General features: G+C 44.8%; 1 protein-coding gene across 1 annotated transcript in view; it reads left to right on the top strand.

Moving 5' to 3' along the window:
• Pio (zona pellucida domain-containing protein piopio) overlaps nt 1-20,142 on the top strand; it is a 61,100-nt gene extending 40,958 nt beyond the window's left edge. The window contains exons 5-9 of the mRNA XM_071719820.1: nt 15,168-15,335; nt 15,584-15,789; nt 15,930-16,092; nt 16,405-16,587; nt 16,812-20,142. Coding sequence (XP_071575921.1) covers nt 15,168-15,335; nt 15,584-15,789; nt 15,930-16,092; nt 16,405-16,587; nt 16,812-17,015 — 924 coding nt within the window. The 3' untranslated portion in view covers nt 17,016-20,142. The remainder of the gene's footprint in view (nt 1-15,167; nt 15,336-15,583; nt 15,790-15,929; nt 16,093-16,404; nt 16,588-16,811) is intronic.
• The last annotated feature ends 52 nt before the right edge of the window (nt 20,143-20,194 follow it).

The raw sequence follows: 20,194 nt of genomic DNA, 5'->3' as shown, positions 1-20,194 counted from the left end.
ATTCCAATTAACTTTCACTTATAAATCGACGTGTCGAATGAGCGACAGTGGCTCGAAGCAGCAGGCAAACGTGACATATTTTTATCTTAATTGCTACATAAATCATTGATCCGTGATAATTTAATGATAGAGATTACAATAAATCGTATAATAATAAGGCATCAATTTCTTACAAGTTTTTGAGGGAAAATTTTAGTTAAGGGAAAAGGTAGATGGTCCTTTCTCGATGAGAGCCACTAGCGTGCATAGGCACGCGGTGCTCCTGAGAGTGTATTGGATCAGCGTCCTCTCAACCTCGTTGACCTCTGACTCAGGGCGAGCAGGCACCTCGACTGACTTCTTTTTTTTTTCAAAGCCAGCTGAGGACGGCTGCTCGCAAGGATACACTCGCCCGTAACACCGCGGCGAGACCGGTCTCCTCTTTTACCGAAGAGACTCGGCGCCCCTTTTCTATCCGGCAGCGCTCCAGTGCCATCGATCCTCGTCGCTCCGACGACGGGTCCAGGGAGGGGAGGGGGAGGGGGACAATGCCGGCGCCGAGACCGCGAGCGTCGTGCCGCATTATCCGGAATACCGGACCCCGAGCGTCATTCCGGCGTTTTCTGCTTCTTTTTAAGGCCTTTATCTCTCACCGGACGGCTTGTACGCCTCTCGAGCGAGATCCTCGGAACGAGTCTGTCTCGCTTGACTCGCCCAGAAAATCGAACTTAAATAAGCACTTTATTATTTCGCGTTTATCATCGGGGAAATGTTGGCTAAACGATCGCTTCGGGAAAGAGCGCGTATCGCTGAGTTTACGAGGGTAACTCTACACGATAATATGCCCAAATAAATAGCGTTTATCCCTGAAATCACATGGACGACCCAGGAGAGGTTTTCATTCGCGCGTTAACGTTATCGGATACCCCGGCTCTCCCCGGGAAACGATCCATAGTTGTCGGTGTGATAGACGTTTCCCATAAATCCGCTATACGGATAGCCTATCCGGAAGATCAGAAACCTCGACCCGACCAGCCGCGGTCGAGGTTCAGGGATTAAGTTATACGTCGTGACGTTCATAGATGGGATTTATGCCTGATCTTGGGCGTGCAGGAAGTGCACAGTCAGAACGGGAGAACCGGGGGGACGTTCGAATCACGGCCGGGATCTCTCCCACGATTATTCAATACCGATGCCCGCGCGGACGGGGTTTCCGCGTGGTCTCCCGGTGGGGCATGCCGTAAATAATCGCGGGAACGGCCATTCAATCTCGCGGGCGAATCCCCCGGCGAGGATGTTTTCCGCGTAGAAGAAGGAGCCCGCTACTGGCATTCGCGAGCTCGTAAATGCGAGCTGGGAAAAGCGGGCGCGGCTCGTAAACGCGCGGCATAACTCACGGGTGCCCCCTCGGCTTCTTCTCGAAGAAGCACCACGCGTCGGATGACTCCGACCGGCTCGATCCGCGCGTTTGTTATCCCGAAGAATTCGCTCGCAGCCGCGCCGCGAGCGTCAGAAAGAAATCGCGCGGCGATAGAACGCGGAACGTTTATGGCGATTTTACCGAAGTCTTCCCCCCCGGCAACATGCTGCCTTCGCCGGTTTCCTTATTCGCAGAGTCCTTGCGAGGTTGCGCGCCAATCTTGCGTGGCCCAGAGCGAGGGTCTTTTAGCTTTACATAAATTGTGCTGCACAAAGTGCAGTAGTAAAAAAGGATCTACAAATGATAAATTGCTTTAGATATTTCAAGGAAAATAATGTACAGACTGTCCGCCACTTGCAAAAATTTTTCAAACGTATAGAAAAACTTTAAAAGAAAATTTTTTTGTCAGAAGAAATGTTAAAAAATTTCTGTCGAATTCGTCTCTTCGATTTTATTATTATTTTGAAAATGCTATTTTTTTAATATCAAAGTGCTATTAGTTCTCTAAATAAATCTTACTTAGATTTTTTAATGAATTATGTTTTATTGTAAAGAATATTTTTTCAGTACCTAAATATTTATAGTTTCCTTATTGACCTTACTGTAGCAGATTTTTCTTATTGTATTTTTCTGAAATAAAATAATAAAAATTTTACATAATATATAATGCCATGTCTATTTCTTTTTAATACTTTTCCAAATCTGATCTTAGAAACAAGCTCTTAACATTTTTCACGTATAAGTAAGAGAGAACTAAAAAGTTCAGATTATAACTAGATTTATTTTAATTTGTAAACTTGAATCAAAATGTTGAGAACATTAGAGAATTTTGTTTGTCAAGATTTGAATAGATTTAAGAAGATTATTGAAATCGCAGCGATACGAAATCTGAGGTTGGTGAATGAAACGCTAATAAAAATTGTTTTTGTAATTAAAAGATTTTGCAGATTACACTCCAGCCACTTGTACGTTCCCAAGGCATAAAGCACGATCGCATATAGAATAGCCAGGCGAACGTAGGAAATGAACGTAATTATTTTCACAGGTAAATCTCGTTCTCCGCGTGAGCTCATAAGCAAATCTTATCATCGTGCGCAGGCTCTGTAACAACGTTCGTTGCGGGCGTTGCATTTTTCGCGCAATTATACGAGCCCGCGTGTCTAAACGAAAAGTAGTCGCCGCTTAAATGCCATAAGCGTAGATAACCAAGGTCGTTGGTAACCAATCTCGTAAGCGTACTTTCTTGGACAACGAGAGCAGCGGCCGATGGTCGGGGGCGGGGGGGGGGGAGAGGAGGAGGGACCCCATAAACGCGCTGTCGAGTACGAGACGCGTTGCAAGTGTTTGCCTGCGAATGATTGCCCGCTACACTAAGTTACGAGGAACGTCGAGTGCTCGTTTGACTTCGTTTCGAAAAGAATCGAGTGTTTTTCTTGACCAGCCATAATGTTGGTCGCAGCTGTCGCGTTCCACGATCATTATTCAAGCGTTGGAATAACGGTAATCCGGTCTAATAATATTCATACGAGGACATCGCATAAAGACGTATTAATAATCGTGAGATCATCGACGTTTGCCTGCTAACAGGCAAAACACGTACATCTGTATTTTCATACATATTCATACATATTCATACATATTCATACAAGAATCACGCGTCATTCTGCTGAAAGGACGAGGCTTTAAGAAGATCCTGGAGGCGAATTAAAGAATCATCAAGCCGATCGCGAGATCCAAGCATGAGAAGGAAGGAACGGGGAGACGGACATTTACTCCAAGTATGCCGAACGGAACTGAAGGAGGAGGGGGATAGAATGTGAGAAAGGTGAGCAAAGGACGGAGCGAAATCGCGCGAGAGATATGTCATCTCGGAAAAAGCGGCGAGAAACGGAGAGAAAAGCGACAAGACTCGACAAAGAAGGAGAATAATCATCGCGACGACCACGCTGAAATCATTTCCCCCGAGCTTCTCGCGTCATTAAGCTGTGCGGCTCGCCGGCGCGGCGCGGTATCTCTCCCTTCGCGTTCCCCTTCCTTACTCTTCCTTTTCGTCGTTAACTCGTTTCTTGCCCTGAACTTGAATCCATTTTTTCCCTTCAGCTCCGCTTCCACTTACCTTCCGTGTTCCATGGACCTCCCTTCGAGGGAGGGAAGAAGGAGGAGGAGAAGGTTGTTGCGATGCCACGGTAGCCGTATTTACGCGATGACGAACTGCCCGTGCCTGCTTTGCTGCCTCGTGATAGGAGAAGGCAATTGGAAGTAAGGAGGATCGGGGGATTCAAGGGAATTGTAGTTTCGATGGGTAGCTCAGATAGGATGTTACGAAGTAAGGTATAATTAGATAATTATAACTGCGATAACTCGCCGATCAAGATGATATTTGAGGGAGATACGCTCTCAGTGCTAATAATCTCTTACACGCACCTTTCTCCGATCTCGTATGAAATAATATGTACACTTTTGAAAAAAAAAAGGTAATACCTTTGATAGGTAATTTGATTTACCTATCAAAGCTGTTTTATCAATGATTCCGAGTTTTGACGATCGTTTTTCGTAAGTCCATGAAGCGGCAACGTAGAGATATTCGCCCAGGCGAGCAACCACCATGCAGGTGCACGTCGAGCGTGAAAGCGACAAAAATACATTGCGTGTCGCGGCGACAAGGCCATTCCTCGGAAAGACGTCGGTCATCCAAAAACGTCGATGACGCCGACGTTTCGTTCAGCGTGAAAGCGCGAGCGCGTTGCAAAATCGCGACTTTGTCAGCTTCTCGATGGCAAGAGGCGGCTCGTGTCGAAACGTGGGTAGTTTAGCTTCGCGTGGATTAACCTCGCGGTATCTATAATGCCTTTCGAAGGGGGAAGGGGGCAGCGTGTTCCCCTGTGGAAGATCCGATTTAGGTATTCGCTCGAGGGGAATTTTCGACTGTGGGCGAAACTCGATTTCTTTTCGGCGGGCGAGGCTCGCAAGGACACGCGGGGGAGGGAGGTCGCGATGTCTCGTCGAGTAAAAAGACTACCCACGCGAATACCAGTTTTGGGACGCCTCGCCCACATTGTCGACGGTCTGACTTTCGTTTGAAAATTAGAATTAATTGTTTTCGTTGCTTCTCCACGCGAACATCCCTTCCCGGTTCCCGCCCACGCCTATCGCGGTAACACGATTGTTTAAGATTCATCTGGTTCGTTCTAAACTGCACTTCTTCGATTCCCTTTTAATGACTCTTAAGAGAGTCACATTTTTACTTAACGTCGATACGTGGGGCACGATAAAACGGCTGCCTCATTCCGCGAGCGCGCGCGCGCGCGCAAAACATACATTACGCAAGAAGTTATAAAAGCGTCTCTGCCGACGGACAACGGCCTCGTCATTTTCTTAGCGCGTCCTTACGTCACGACCAGATGTCACATGCACGTCGCGCATTGCGTTCCTACCTCATTGCATTAGCAGTCGTGAGCCACTTTTGGAATTTCATTGACATACTTCGCCAGTATGTAAAGCCAGACGGTTTTGCCAAACCGCGGTGTGGCAGGCAACGCCATACCGATTGCACCAAGGGAGACGCCCGTTTCTCTGCCGCTACGCATTACAATAAATCCCAAATCCCCGTCACGATTGAAAAACGTTGTTCCTTCTTTTGTCCGCAATATTACGCAGAAAAGAGTTTTAACACATGTTATGCTATTGCAGCAAATTTTATTATCTGTTAGGTATACAGAAGGTAGCAAAAAGGGGCTTACCTTTTTTGAAATTAGCTCTATCTCTTAAGGGTTCGATAATTACCAGAGATATGATTCTTTAAATATACTGGAAAATGTCCTTACATAATCGTGAAAGAGTTAAGTTGCGAATATATATATTATATTATTTTTTATTTTATATGCATTATTATAGTTTATATACTGTCTGTTTTTCTTTTTTGTAATAATGTCTTTACGCTTTAAGGGACTTTAGAGTGTCTAATAAATATAACGATTGACAATTCGATTCCCTCTCTTTCTCTCTCTTTTTCTTTCTCTTTCATCGATCATTCACACTTGCTAAACCTGTCGTGCATTTTTTCCGAGTTCTCTCTCTCTCTCTCTCTCTCTCTCTCTCTCTCTCTCTCTCTCTCTTTCCCGGACGGACCGCGCCCGATAATTATACAAGGTAACTAACCGGCCGCACGCGACCGTTAGCTCGTACCGCGATGCCAATGCTGATGCCGATCGTCGGCTTTACCGTGTAATTGACGCCGACGTTAGCAAGTAAGATAATTCCGCGCTGCGTGCCGCGGCGATACATCGGACACGAGCGCACCGTTCTCCCTCGGCGAGGATGAAACGAGAGTCCTCGGCGCCGCGGATTCCGCGATTCCCGGGTTCACGCGGGGCTATTCTCGTCGATGCGCGCATATTTCGAACGGGGAATCCCGAGTCGCCAACGCAAAAAGTCCGAGAAAAGGATCTCCGCGCGGGAATACGCGCGCGGAATATTCGATGAGACCGCGTAACGAGCCCCGTCGATCGCGGCCGATCCGCGGCATTTTTTCACGTTTCGCGCGTTTCCGTCCGCCTTGCCCGAGTCGCTCCGCCCGCCGCGTGACTTCATCTCCTGACGCACCGCTATTTCCGTCGACGTGACTGCCGAGGGAGATTTTTTTCAATTCGATTGGAAACGAATATCTCGAAGCGATTGACCAAATACCTAACAAGTTTTTCCGATTACTTTCTTTCCCAGTGGCTTGGGTCAAGCGTACCTTTGCGGTTCAAACTACTTCTCGCAAAATGAAGATCAAATATTCCCTCCTCAATTTTTATCAACCTGATTTAACGTGAAACAAAAAAAAATCTTTATTACTTAGAAGAATTTACACAGTTAAATATTGAAGGATGAAAATTAAACAAATACCTTAAGTTAAATAACATTGTTATTTTTAACTATCACACGTGTTGAAATTTATTAATTTAACTCCGTTAGTTTTTAGTTAGATTAACATTGTTTTTAGTTACATTAATGACATATTGAGTAGGAGCAGTGGTGACCTATAGGAATGATTAAAAATGACTGAAATTGACACTACAAATTTAACAGCGTATATAGGTCCCAAAAGTATAGTTTGCTGGATAATCGGCGTGAAGGTTACTCGCCCGAGGAAGTATGCGATAGGCCACGTAACGCGTTGTGTGTCGAATCCAACTCGACGTAGGACCGCAAAGGGTTAAAACGATCCCGGACCGCGCGCTCTTCTCACGCGAGAAACGGAGTCGCGCTGTGGGAAAAGTCGCAAGGTCAATCGACGATCAATCCAATCTTCTCGATGACGGACGCGTTACCTGTCGTGAAGGCGAAAATTCCAGGCATCACCCGGGGTTACCGCCGGTGTTCGTACGTCGCTGGCGTGAGAGGAAAGCGGGGGGACGAGCGAGCGAGCGAGCGAGCGGAGCGGCGCGGTGCACCGATGCACGCCGCGGCTGCAGCTGCAGCCGCATTCGGCCGCCACCGCCGCCTGCTGAACTGACCGGCCGTCGAACCCGAGAAATGCTCCGCGAGAGATGTATCGTAATAAGTGCACAAAGTGCCCCGCGGCCAGGGCGAGTCCGGACGGAGGATGCATTTGCATCCATCCTCTGACGGAACTTCTCTTCCGTTCTCTCTGTCTCTTTCTCTTTCTTTCTTTTTCTCTTTCTCTCTCTCTTTCTCTCTCTTAGGCACGAGCAACGTTTTGATAAATAACGCTAAATTCCGCACGCCCGGATTCCGGTCTCTCCCCGAGATAGTAGATCGGGCACCCGCAATAATTTTTCACTCCGCGCTTGCATCGACCGCGAGCGCAGAAAAACCCGTGATTTTCCAATCACGGGGTCCCGTTAGTCGCTCGAGGCACGGGGGAAACGATTCTCCCGGTTCCCGGTCCGCGGACGAGGGACATTAGCGTGCGGCACGATCGTCCCCTCGCGTAAATCATAGGCCGAAAGACAGAAGGCAGAGGAGGCCCCGTTTGCACGCATGCGAACATGCACGCGTCGTGTCTCGGCCTCCACTCCTGTCGGTTGCATCGCGTCGCGCGTCGCGGTTGCGGCACCGGGAAGGAAATTGCCTCGGCTAATAAGAAGTTTAGCGGCTTCCTGGTTTACGTTGGAATTAGCGTTACGGTATACATACATTTTTATTGCGCCCCGACGGGACGTAAATATAAAGCGCGGTGTAACGTATGCACCTTGCGCACGCCATCGGACCGCTGCATCCCATACACTGTTAAATTGGTAGTGTCAAATTATACTCAATTCGAGTCATTTTTTACCATTCCTATGAGTCGCCACTGCTCCCACTCAATATGTCGTTAATTTAACTAAACCAGTAAAGTTAAAATATTGTTTTATGTTAAAATAATAAATTTCGACACACATGATCATTAAAAATAACAAAATGTTATTTAACTTAAGGTACTGATTTAAATTTCATTCTTTAATATTTAACAATGCATATATTTGCGATTAAGCTTAAATTAAAATTTGATTAGGAGAGGAAATGTGTCGATCGAAAAATTTGCAGTGGAAGAGACATCCGATAGTTTCGACAGGTCAATTTGTACTTATCAACAAATAAATTTCGACACACTTGCTGGTTAAAAGTAACAAAATGTTATTTAACTCAAGATATTGGTTTAAATTTCATCCTTTAATATTTAACAATGTAATGCGGACATTTATATGCCGCGCGCGCGCACTTTTCACCCTTTACCTGCGGTAAAGGTGCCGCACAATTTTTCCGCTTCTTACGCCGACCGATCCTTTACCCACGCAAAGATACGGGTGGCTTCGTTAACGCGAGACACTCGTAAAGTCGCTTTAATATCTTCCGCGTTTATAACTTCCGTTTCTAGACGGTATTCCATTCCGTCGTGTACTTCGACGACCTTCGTCCAGCGGCTTCCTGGTTCGCGATCGCGAATTTGGCCAGACGCCAGTCGCCGCTGACGTAATCCTTGTAAGAGGCGCGTCGTACTCTGTTACGAACGTTCTGTTAGCGTATGACCGACGTCATGAGAAATGAACGGAACCATACGGCACGGCGGCGATGCAACGCGGACGGCGGGACTTCGCCGTGACAGTTTACTACGTGCATGAATTATAATTACAATATTTCGCAGCTTCCTGGTCGGCGGAACGGCTGCATGTAGCTCGGCGGCGGCGGATGCAGGCGAGTGAGACGACGTTTTAGCATGCATCTTCCCTCGGGTGCCGTTAGCCCTCTCCTGTTTTGCTCGCCTCTTCCGAGAGGTACCTCGGACGTGTATACAAATGCGTAACGATATATCGTGCCGTTGTGATAAAAAACGCACGGAGGAAAAGGATGTTGCCATCCCGTGCAAACCGTAGCTTGCGCATTCCACGCGAAGACCGTTAAACTTTTTAAACGATTATTTTACACTGCATCGAAATTTGTTTGGTTGAAAAATTTTACCGAATTAAATTTGTTCAAAGAAACATGAAATATTTATTTTTTAAGCGAAGCATAGAGTCTGTGCCATATTAGCTGATGTTTTACTTCGCCAGTAAATGAATAACATTAATGACTTTTTAATTCGACCAAACTGACTATCTTTATTTAATATAATTGTCACTGAAATGTCGTAACAATTATATTAAATAAAGATAGTAAGTTTGGTCCAATTAAAAAATCGCTATTGATGTTTGCAACGAAATGATCTACTTTCGGAGGTTTATCTTCGGCAAATAAAATTAGTATCTTCAACAAATTTTTTAATTATCTATACATATAATAAATAATGATATTCGCTGACAGCGTAAAATATGCCGTGTCAGTTTCTTTTTTCTCTGCGTAACATTTATATTACGATGTACAGAATATAATATTCTATGTGGTAGCGCTTTTGCGTTGGAGGAAGATTCTGAAAACACAGATATACATCTTAGAATGAAGTTGAAATAAATTAGGATCAGCGAGTCAGGCGCTTTCTCAGGATTGCCTCTTTAATCAAATACGCTCGCAACATTACGAAACTATCTCGCATTAAGGCGCTACGGTAAGTATCACGTGCGAGAGACTCGCGAGAGCATTAATAATAATGACGAAAAGGCGGTGCTGATGAGTCGGTTGATGAGCCAATTTGCATGAGCCTCTTAGCTACTGTACCCTCTATTCATGGCCGGAGGGAGGCAGGGAGAAGCGGATACGTCCGTAATGGACGTGCCGCCTCCCTCCCGAGATAGCCTTTAAGCAGATCCACTCTCGCGCAGGTCGAACGATCCCGGCCGCATATAGACAATAATGACCGCTCCGTAAGCAAGTGGTGCGCTCTTTAAAGTACCTAGAAAAATTCACCTTCATGCGGAGAGGAGCCTTTAAAACGGCTGCGACGGCAGCGGCCCGAGAAACTGATGGCGGGACCTCTTCGCGAGCGAGGGGTCACGCGATTTCGCAATCCGCTTAATCGCAGCTCGAAGTAGCCGCTTCGCGGCCCTAATGAAAAGAGGGGGCAGGGGAAAAACCGCTAAAAATACCTCCTATTATCATCGATAGCTCTTGAGCGACGCTAATGACAGCGAGAAGATGATACCCTTCGCCACTCTCGCGAGCTAGGGATAACGACTCATCCGGGACCGTGTGAAAAAAACGCCGGCGATTTCCAGCGTTTTGCGTCGCTCGCGGTGCATCGGAACGACCGTCTCGTGATTTATTTTCCAAAGTATTGAAGTTCGAAACGACAGAGAGGGATCGCCGCCAGGCGCGAGTCAAGTATAGGCGTCAAGTGATACCCGGCATTAGTAATCTTCGCTCTTGCATGCACTCTCGTGCGCATTACACGGCCGTCACGTGTATTACATGCATGCATGCATGCGTGCGTGCATTTGCCCTGCCCCAGATTTTCTCGACTCTTCCGTCTTTTTTTACATAATTTTTCTCGTACACGTTGGGTTCTCCGTTGAGTTCTCGAGGGTTTTGCTTAGCCGCGCCGAAACGAATCTCCGAGATCGATCAAGGATCCCGCGGTCCAGGAAAAATCCCAACGTCTTTTAAGATACGTCGGGAGGTGCGAGATGAATCGCGCCGAAGAGCAAAGGCCGCGACACGCGAAACACCTCACGACGCGACGGTCTGATGAGATCGCTGTTGAGGAACGCTGATTCACGCGCGAAACGTGCGTGCTCATCGATCGTCGATCGTCTGAAAATGGATATGTACATATGGTAATGGATACAGCTCGGAGGGATGTCCATAAATTGCGTACAAAGCATGCATTTGCGCAAAACGTACTTCACCGTGCGTACCGGACCTTTATTACTTAAGGATACTTTGAGTGCGGTCATATTTCGATCCCCGCGAATAAATCACGCGTGTACACGTGCGAGAAAACGTGGAAACGGTCTTTGCGGCGAGGGATAAGGCGCAGTGATCGAAACCACCGCGAGCCAGTGCTAATCAGCGTTATTACATAATATCACAGCTAAAAGTATTTATTAAAACTTTGGAAAAAAATTTTAGGAGAATTTTCCGACTTTTTAGACATTTTTATTTTAATTTCCAGGCAAAATTATAGTATTTTTAGTTACAAATTTTAAATAAATTTAATTATTTGATCCTCTTCTTCTTCTATTCTCATGATTATGGAAAAAAATTGAATGTTAGATTTGAAAAAGTACCGAATAGAAGATTCTTCTAAAATAGACATTGTATAAAATTTTATCTTTTTATATTTAATGCTCTTTCCCAGATTAAAAAATGCTTTTACACGAGAAAAAAGAATCTGTCATAAACACAAAAAAAATCAATTTAAATCAATGCTTAAATATCGAAAAGATTAAAACAAAACTTATCTAAACATGAAAAATTTTCAAGCAAAGTTTATAGCACTTTGATACTAAAAAAAATAGCACTTTTATAATATTATAATAGTATTTTTGTATTTGACTTACAAAATAAAAGCAACTCCTTCGAAGAGAGTTGCGACAAAAATTTCAGTCGATACAATTTTTGGATAATTTCCCGGGCAGAAGAAAATTTTCTGAAAATTTCAGATTTTTTTTCCTAGTAATAAGCATCCTGCGTCATGTATCGAATTAATCGAGAAGTGTCATATATCGGATTAATCGATTAAAAAATAATACTTTTATATTTACAAAATAAAAATAAAATCTTCGAAGAAATAATTTTAACCAAATTTTCTCAAGTCTCGATAAATTTTTCTGATAATTATCCAAATAGAAACGAATTAGACGTCCTGTGTCGTGTGTCGGATTAATCGAGGAGAACCCCGGTGACCTCATCCGCAAGCAATAAGCATCTGATAAACGAGGCAACGACGCGGTAGACACAGTTACTGCATAGCCGACTGACCTTCGTAATAATGATTCTCGCAATTTGGCTTAATCGAAACGCGGTGGAGTTCGTTCAAGGGTCACTGGCCGAGTCGGAATTCCGCGATATCACGACCGTCCCGCGACGTTCGCTGAAAGCAGTTGGAAGCAATACCGCAGTTGAGAAAACAACTAATTTTCTGAGGATGGATGGCGCTCGAGAATATGTACGTTTGAGATGTGTTGGCTATCGAAGTGAACGATCTCGCAACGGGCGCCGTGGTGTACCACACGAGGCAACGCAATTTATCGCGTCTCCGCGGGAGGAGACGAGGATGCACCGGACAGGAATTCAATGTCAAAAATACCGTCTCTCAGCGCTTCCCCGCTCGGGAAGCCGGCATCTCGGACCTTATATATCTTTATCTTATGTACTAGCCAGGAAGAGTGGTCGGGAATGCAGAGATGTAAATGAAATGGAAATCCCTTCTAGCGTGCTGAAATACCTGCGGAAAATCATGATTTGTAGACAACGTAACGACGATCGCGAGAGAGTCCTTCCTGCAGAGAGGATCCCTCCAAGTCCCGTCTTATTATTGCAATCAGAAATTGCAAATAAAGTAAACTTGTTAAATTATGTTGCTTACAAAGAATTTGATACTACGAATTAAAGAAAATGAATTAAAATTAGGAATGTGGCTTGTAGATGTGCAATAATTTGCGACTTAATTGGAAAGAATCTTAGATTAGAAATTGTCATTTCTCGCGATGTCTAGAAAAATAGATCGGAAATTACGAAAGGCAAACCAAAATTGAAACAATTTAATTAACTTATCAGCCTATTATTCTGGCGAAGTAAAAAATATTTTTACACACAGTATAAGACTTGAAAGAGACAGCCCAAAGAAACGAGCTATCTTTTACCAGCGAGAAAACATGAAAACGTGAACTTGAAGTATACTCGACGACCGGGATGACGAAGTGTAAGACCGAAGTGGTTGGTCTTCCTTTTGCCAGCCCGTATCGCGTGGCAGTGTCTTGCTATTGATGGCATGCGGCAGGAAAAAGGACCGGTCGGGATTGTGACTGGAGACACTGGGATCCGCCTCGCGCGCGCGATATCCCCCTCTTTCCCCCGCTCGGCCGTAATAAAGCTGCTGCGGGATCCTCGGTTCGCCCGTTGCTAGGTGGGTGTGTGAAACGTAAAGTCGGCGATCCGACGTCTCCCTGGGCTCTCTCGGGCCGATGCACCGCAGATTGCGAGTATCCTTGCTGAGGTCGAACGCTGCGATGCTCCGTCGAAGGTCGTTGCCTGCTCGATATACCCGGTGCTCGTCTAGGAATCCGCGCCGCTCGGTTGCCGCGAAAAAGTGACATTTAATAAAAAGGAAGCGAACTGAAATTCGAAAAGCAATTATTGAAGAATGTTATCTTAATGATGATAAAGCAGGACATTTACATCTTATAAATCTTGGAATTGTATCTCGAAGATACAAATCTTTATATCTTCGTTCGATTTTTTCTGCGGCTTTAATAAACTTTCATTAATTTGATGCAGAACACGAGCGCCTGTACACATGTAATATTGCCGATATATCTGATGGCCGTGGCATTTTTCACTTGCCGATATCTAATTATTCAGATCGCATAAATTTTACCAAGATCGGTTAAAAATGCGCGCGCATCAATTTCCTATGCAAATATGTAGGCAACGGCAATTTCCATGTCTCTACATAACAAAGACGAATGTACCGCACGGATATGGCCTGTAGTTTGGAATATAGGAACAGTAGTTTCCAAGCAGAAAATTAATTCTACCGTACCATCATGTGTTTCCTATCGAATAGTCGCCGTGCTCAAGTCGGAGACCTCCTTTCGACCCTCCTCGAGGACGATCGGCCTCTAAGGACGATGATTATCCGTTCGATTACATTCATTGTCCGCGGAAATGGCAGGAAATTCTTCGACTACGGATTACTACCCTCGTTAATGACCAACGCTGGCCATTAATGACCGTTGTCGAGGCGACTACTGAAATCCGATCGGTGGTATCTGAAAAATGACTTGTTCGCGAAGGAACTTCAATCCCGGGATGCAGAAAGGCATCGTGAATCAATCACGATTGAAAACCGTGTCCAAGTGAGATACTTGCAAATCGTTTAACGACGGGAACCAGAAGTGGAAATGGAATTTCATTCGTCGAAAAAGGTATTGCGAGATGAGATATTGAATAACGACGGGAGGCTAATTATAATCGATCGAAAAGAATTTTCAGTCAGCGCGACATCCAGAGATAATGTAATTCCTACTTTTCGTGAAGGACAGGCAGCACAAGTGCATTTTTTAACGCTGTAACAGAGAGACCGATACCGCGAATGGAATAAAGATCGAAAAGAATATATAATTCTTCGAGCAAAGAGTTCCCGTAAGGAAAATCCGGGAAGAAAGAACGTTTAAAATAGCGACGAGTACAGGTACAATCCACCGGAGAGGAAACGGCGAGAGAGGGAATGTAAATTACGTGTAAAGTAAATATTCCCTTTCTCGGGTATCTCGGGCCAGCGAGACGGAATCGACGAGAGGAGAGAAGGAGCGCAGCGCCCGTTCGGTCCGGTTTTTGCTGGCGGGGTGCAAGGACAGGCGACGACGGTTGCTGTGCAGCAGCAACAGCAGCAGCACTGAAAGTGGTCAGAGAAACGTGGCCGCGTGCACTCGCGATTACTATATATACTCCTTGAAACGATAGTAAAACGTGGGGTCCGGTCCGCGCGGATTGCGACACTCGTGGCACGGATACGCGGCGGTCGAACAATGACCGGTGATTCTCACACCTTAATTCGGCGTCGTTTCAGCGCTCATCGTGACTCGGCTTATTTATTTGTTCTCGGATAAAAGGCAAATTGATCGGCCCTGTAATAATGTATACATGTATATACATTACGCGTAACACTAAATAACAGGATGTCTTTGTGGGATCTCACGTTTCTTTGTAAGCTACTGAACGGAGCACCGCTCGTTCTGAAAGCAAATTTAATTGCTCGAACCACATCGTACTTTTTACGGAAGATTTAAAATAGTAATTGTGAATGAATCTTTTTATTTAATAGACATTTTTTGCTTGCCACTTAGCACTGCTTAAATAACTATGTTAAATAATGACATCAGAAACTCTGAGGACATCAGTGTAATGTAAATCTTTTTCTTGCACTTTATGTTAAAAAAAAATTGATTTTTTATTACAATGGAGATTAGTAAAGTCTACCGAATATTTTCTCTTTGGACAATGTACCAAAAACTGTATATAAATAAATAAATAGATAAATAAAAATAAGTGAGAATAAAAATATAAAGGTAGCATATATAATACTGTTCCTCTATTTCTCTCACGACATTTATCCTCGGGTTATGGCGATTGTAACGGAGAATTTAAAACCGACACTCACTCGGCTCTGTCGCCTTTGTTCCAGGAGGACGGTGGTATCGAGTACTTCAACACCATCGTGGTCCAGCCACACCTGAAGCTGGTCACGAACCAGGGCAGGGGTTTTCACGTGAGATGCAGATACCAGACGCGCGACAAAGTCGTAACGAACGATCAGACCCACGTGTCCATGATGCAGTCTCTGCCGTTGCAGGTAATGAAGCGTTCGACTGATAATGGAATATGAGAAATCTCTCTGGAAAATTAATATTAGACCTCGTCAATCGATTAAAACATTTAATACGTGAAATTACGCCGATGATCTTCGCAGTTTATTTGCGAAGACACGTGTTATTCGTCTATACGTATATACTTATTGACTTTCGGATAAGCGAATGTCGAAGAGGTTTGAAGTGCAAAAGTAAGCCGTCGTGAAATATTTAAACCGCAAACTGCCCGCAGGCGACCGCGCCGATGCCGGGATGCACGATGAAGATCTTCAGTGGCGATCCAACGCAGCATCACGTGGCGGAGAATGTGAAGATCGGCGATCCCTTGACCCTGGTCATTAGCATCGACAAACAAGAGATGTTCGGCTTGAAGATCTCCGATTGCCTGGTACGCGACGGCCTCGGGTGGGGCGAGCAACGGCTCATAAACGACGAGGGGTAAGTCAGCTCGTGGTGAAAAATCCTTAGATAGGAAGATTTTAGTAAACAAAGAGACAAGAATAGTAGCGATAAACGAGGCGAATCGTTTCCGACTTCTTCCTTTCACGATGAAATCACTCGGCTTCGTCTGTTCGCAGTTGTCCGGTCGACGGCGAGATAATGGGACAGTTCACCTACAACGAGGACAAATCGGAGGCCAGGGTGAACTTCCAGGCGCACAAGTTCCCGTACACGGCGAGCGTGTATTATCAGTGCAACGTTAGGCTGTGCGTCAAGCATGGCGGAGGATGCAGTAATACGGTACCGCCGTTATTATTATGATACACGAGCGCTAGCTAGCTTGAATAATGATCCCGCGAGGACTACCAAGTACTACGTTTATAATAATCCTTTAACGATTTTATAATGGCTACCTATCGTTCGAAATTATCGGGGTATCCACCTCGCTGGCACACTATTATCCGATTGAACTTGCTCACGTAGTATGTTATACAAACGCACGCGAGGTGTTATGTAATATCTGACCCTGAGAAGGAAGACCCCGAGTCCCACACCAACCGTTCCTCGAAGACTCGCGCCGCGGAATATTCATCGCTTATTTTCCGCTTGCAGCCGCCGTTGTGCAATTCGATAGCCAGACGACGTAGGGATACCGCAAATGAGGACGAGGTGAAGGGTGTCGAAGACCTAGACGGCACCCCGGCAACGATCGAGGTTTATAGTGGTCTTTACGTCAACGAGGCCTCAGACGTTGGCTCCAAGTCGGACTTCTCCGACGACGTCTTCCGAGAAAGGGTAATTCGAATTTAATTGATATCCGCTGCGGAGGCAAAATTAATAACTTTGAATCACGAAATGATTTATTAGACTCTGACGTATTTTCAAATATTAATCCAATAAGCGAGATTTTAACGGTACTAGTAGTTTATTTGGCCATCCAGGAACTTGAATAACAGAATTTCTAAATAAAATGAAACCAAACTCGTTTCATTTCATTATTTTCCGGATTTTTCTTTCAGGCTCTTGACGACCCAAACACCATTTGCATATCGCAGAGGAGCTTCGCTATCGGGATTGCCGTCGCCGGTCTCATCCTCATGCTGGCGGTGGTAGCTGCCATCCTGGTACTGCTCGCCAAGAGACGGCACAAGAGCGTATCCACGACGGGATCGTCCATCTACAGTGGACCGTACACGAATACCGCTTACAGCCACAGTAGCTAAGCCCGCCTCGTTCGGCGCGAGATTGAGATACCCGAGACACCTCGACCTGGAAGATACCCACGTTCCGCCGGCTTCTTTCTCTCCGTAGCGACGCGGGATCTCGCGGCGGGTCTTCTCGGGCAGGCTCGATCGAACGAAGATTAATTAGATTTTAATTGCTTTCGACGCGAGGTCGATTCTGAGGCGACGATCGAAGTCACCGCGCGCCCGAGGTTCGACAGAGCGAAACGAACGAAACGCGGATCTCTTGCTCAACTATTGACGTACTGTTGTACCCCTTTCGACGCTTCGCACGACGACCTCGGCGATGTTTCAAGGTATTTAGGGAACTGACGATATAGTTCGATCCTGGATATCAATCTCCTATCTCTTCCTCCCTCTCCTTTCGAACGGAAAAGTTTTACAGCGGTTTTTATAATTCATAAAGTTGAATCCATAACGAAGAATAATTTACGTTCAGTTTCAGTGGTGCAATATTTGAATTAGATAAAAGTAAAAAGAACAAGTCGAAAGGTATAAAATTCCTCGTGTAATAAAAATTGTAGCACGTTGCAAGCAATATCGTAGAACAAATTACACAATTATATTCTTATAAAAGAAGAAAGATGTACTTTATATACATTGGTGCTTTATGTGCGCATTATTAAGACCTATCTCGAACAAGATCGCTTCGAGAACAATCCGTCCAATTTGCTACTTCAGTCGTGATTGAAGTAATAACTATTCCGTCCGAGCTATATATATATATTAGCGAAACCCTTACTATTTGCTCCGATCGCGAACGTCTAACGAATCGACATGGCTCATTCCGTCGAGAGTTGCATCATTCTAATATATATATATCTAATATACTATGCTGTACACTAGTCCGGTATACACTGTCCTACCTAACACATATCTATCGCACTAAACACACAGTCGCGCGTACGCGAAAACACCAAGTCGCGGTTGTCTCTCGACGATTTAACACGATTGTCGCGCGCAAACTCACTCTTAACTAGATTTAAGTCTAAGTCAACGCTACGCGTGAACTTCTCAAATAACTCAATCAAATACTCCGGTGATCCCCGCGTGCGATCGTTGATGTTTCCGACGCCGATATCTTTGCGCTTTCCTAATACGGTTTTCAACTTGAAACCTTTCCTCGAATGAAAAACGAATCTACATGCGTGCGTGCGAACACTTTAAATCATTCACACACACGACGTAATACGCATAGAGAACAATCCAGCGTTTTCGAAAATCGCAAAAACGCAGCAGATTGTTACAACTCATATTTTTAGTTCTTCTTGAATAGATAAATCAATAGCAATGACAGCTTGCTAATTGCATTATGTACAACTTGCTGCAAATGTATCAGCGGCAACGGCTCAACTCTGAAAGCGTAATCGGAAATGCATCTGCGATGAAGCTTAAAGAAAATTGTAAAAGGACGCAACCAAGATCTAATACGATGTGTGCATGTGTCGGTTATTATAAGCTTCCGATAAAGCTGCGTGTGAACGGATCATCGCCCGTCGTAAAGACGCAAAGTAATCATAATTAACTGCTGTAGAAACAAGTCAATTAAAAATCCCAGATTACCTACCCCTCCATATAAATTATTCCGACGTCTACGACCATGCGATACTCGAATGAATGCGACGTGTGCGAGCGCTCAGTATATTCAGATTGTAATTCACTTATAACGCTTAAACATTAATGTTAATTAGTCTAATTGAGACGAGGCGCTGCTCCAACGTCGGTATGTCCCGGATTGTTCACGAAGCAAGTAGCATCGAGTTTTCTCTAACGATAGATGCGCGCTTCGAACGGTTCCAATCCGAATCCGGCTTATCCGGATTTAATTAAAACATAGGAAAATGTAGCAGGAACGCCAGGAATATACCGACGTCGCGGCAGCTCGGGGCGTTTAGATATTAATTGACGAAGACAAGGAAGCTCTACTGCCAACGCAGTCGCGTAACTGGGTCCAACGTGGTGGTGGGTACATGACATGTAAAATTTTACATTTAGAGAGAAACCAACACCCGTAACGTAACTCGTTAACTTCTCGTCAAGCGCTAATATGCTACCGTGCAGGAACGGTGTGTTGTGGTATAGTAGTTCTCTGGAAATGACAAATGTATTGCGACAGCTGTTCCGAATGGACCCTGACGTGTCGAATAAAACGCAACGCTTACACGCGACGCTTACACGCTTTAACGAAAGCGGACGAGGCCCTGGCCGGTCTATACAGTGATGGGCGTTAAATCCTCCTTTTGAAAGTTTTCAATCACATTATGATTGAGTTGCTTTGAATATTATTCGCAATTGGAAATTTTTGAATCGTGAATGTCCACAAAATCTGTCCTTAAAAACATTTGAACATTTGAAACATTTAGAACCTTTAAAAATAAGATTGTTATGTCTATGAAAGTGGATTGAAATAACAAGGTATTGTAAAATAAAGTAATTTTCGATGCATTCATGCATTTCAGGGATCTTTTGGTTTTGAATAATGTTCGAATTTTCGTTACATATTGTAAATGATTGAGCCCATCGCCATCCGTTTTATGTGCGCATAAACAGCTCTATGCAAAGCGTCGTTAAAAGAAGGTGTCTTAAAAATCGCTACATAGCAGAAAATTATAGATTTTAACAAACGACACGTAGTAGATGCGTTTCCCAGCGTTTTCTCGAGTCTCTCGAGAGTACCTCGCGTACGTAGGTGCGGGCCTTCGGATGATACGCACGAATTTACGTTTACGCAGGGGCAGGATACTATTATTTCCATTTGTACCATAACGAAGTACGATAACACGGCAAAATGGCTTCCAGTCCTTCTAGTACTATCCCTCTCGAAAAGTGCAATAACTTCGAAGCGTCCCGTGGGTCCCGCGGAATTTCTGTCGAGGGTTGGAATCGCTCGGCGAACGGATCGCGCGTGATCCCTCGCCGCGCCATGGCACTGGTTCATAGCGATCATTGGGGACGAAAAATACCTGTATAAAATTTCTTTGTTTCTCGCGTTACGAGGTAACGCGGGGTCCCGATGCTCCCGCAATGTTCCTCTGGACCCTTGTCAAAAGAATCTACAACGAATCTGTGTAAATAACGAAAAACCTAATAAAACTGGTAATTGTAAGACGACGTTCTCTCAATGTCCCTTCGTCGATCCTCCTGATGCGATACTCCTG

The sequence above is a fragment of the Temnothorax nylanderi genome, unplaced genomic scaffold (assembly GCF_030848795.1).
Source record: "Temnothorax nylanderi isolate EJ_2023f unplaced genomic scaffold, tnyl_v1.0 TNYL_tig0311_pilon, whole genome shotgun sequence".
NCBI classification, from domain to species: domain Eukaryota; kingdom Metazoa; phylum Arthropoda; class Insecta; order Hymenoptera; family Formicidae; genus Temnothorax; species Temnothorax nylanderi.
The sequence above is the reverse complement of the archived record's forward strand: the minus strand, read 5'-3'. Positions and strand labels throughout refer to the sequence as shown.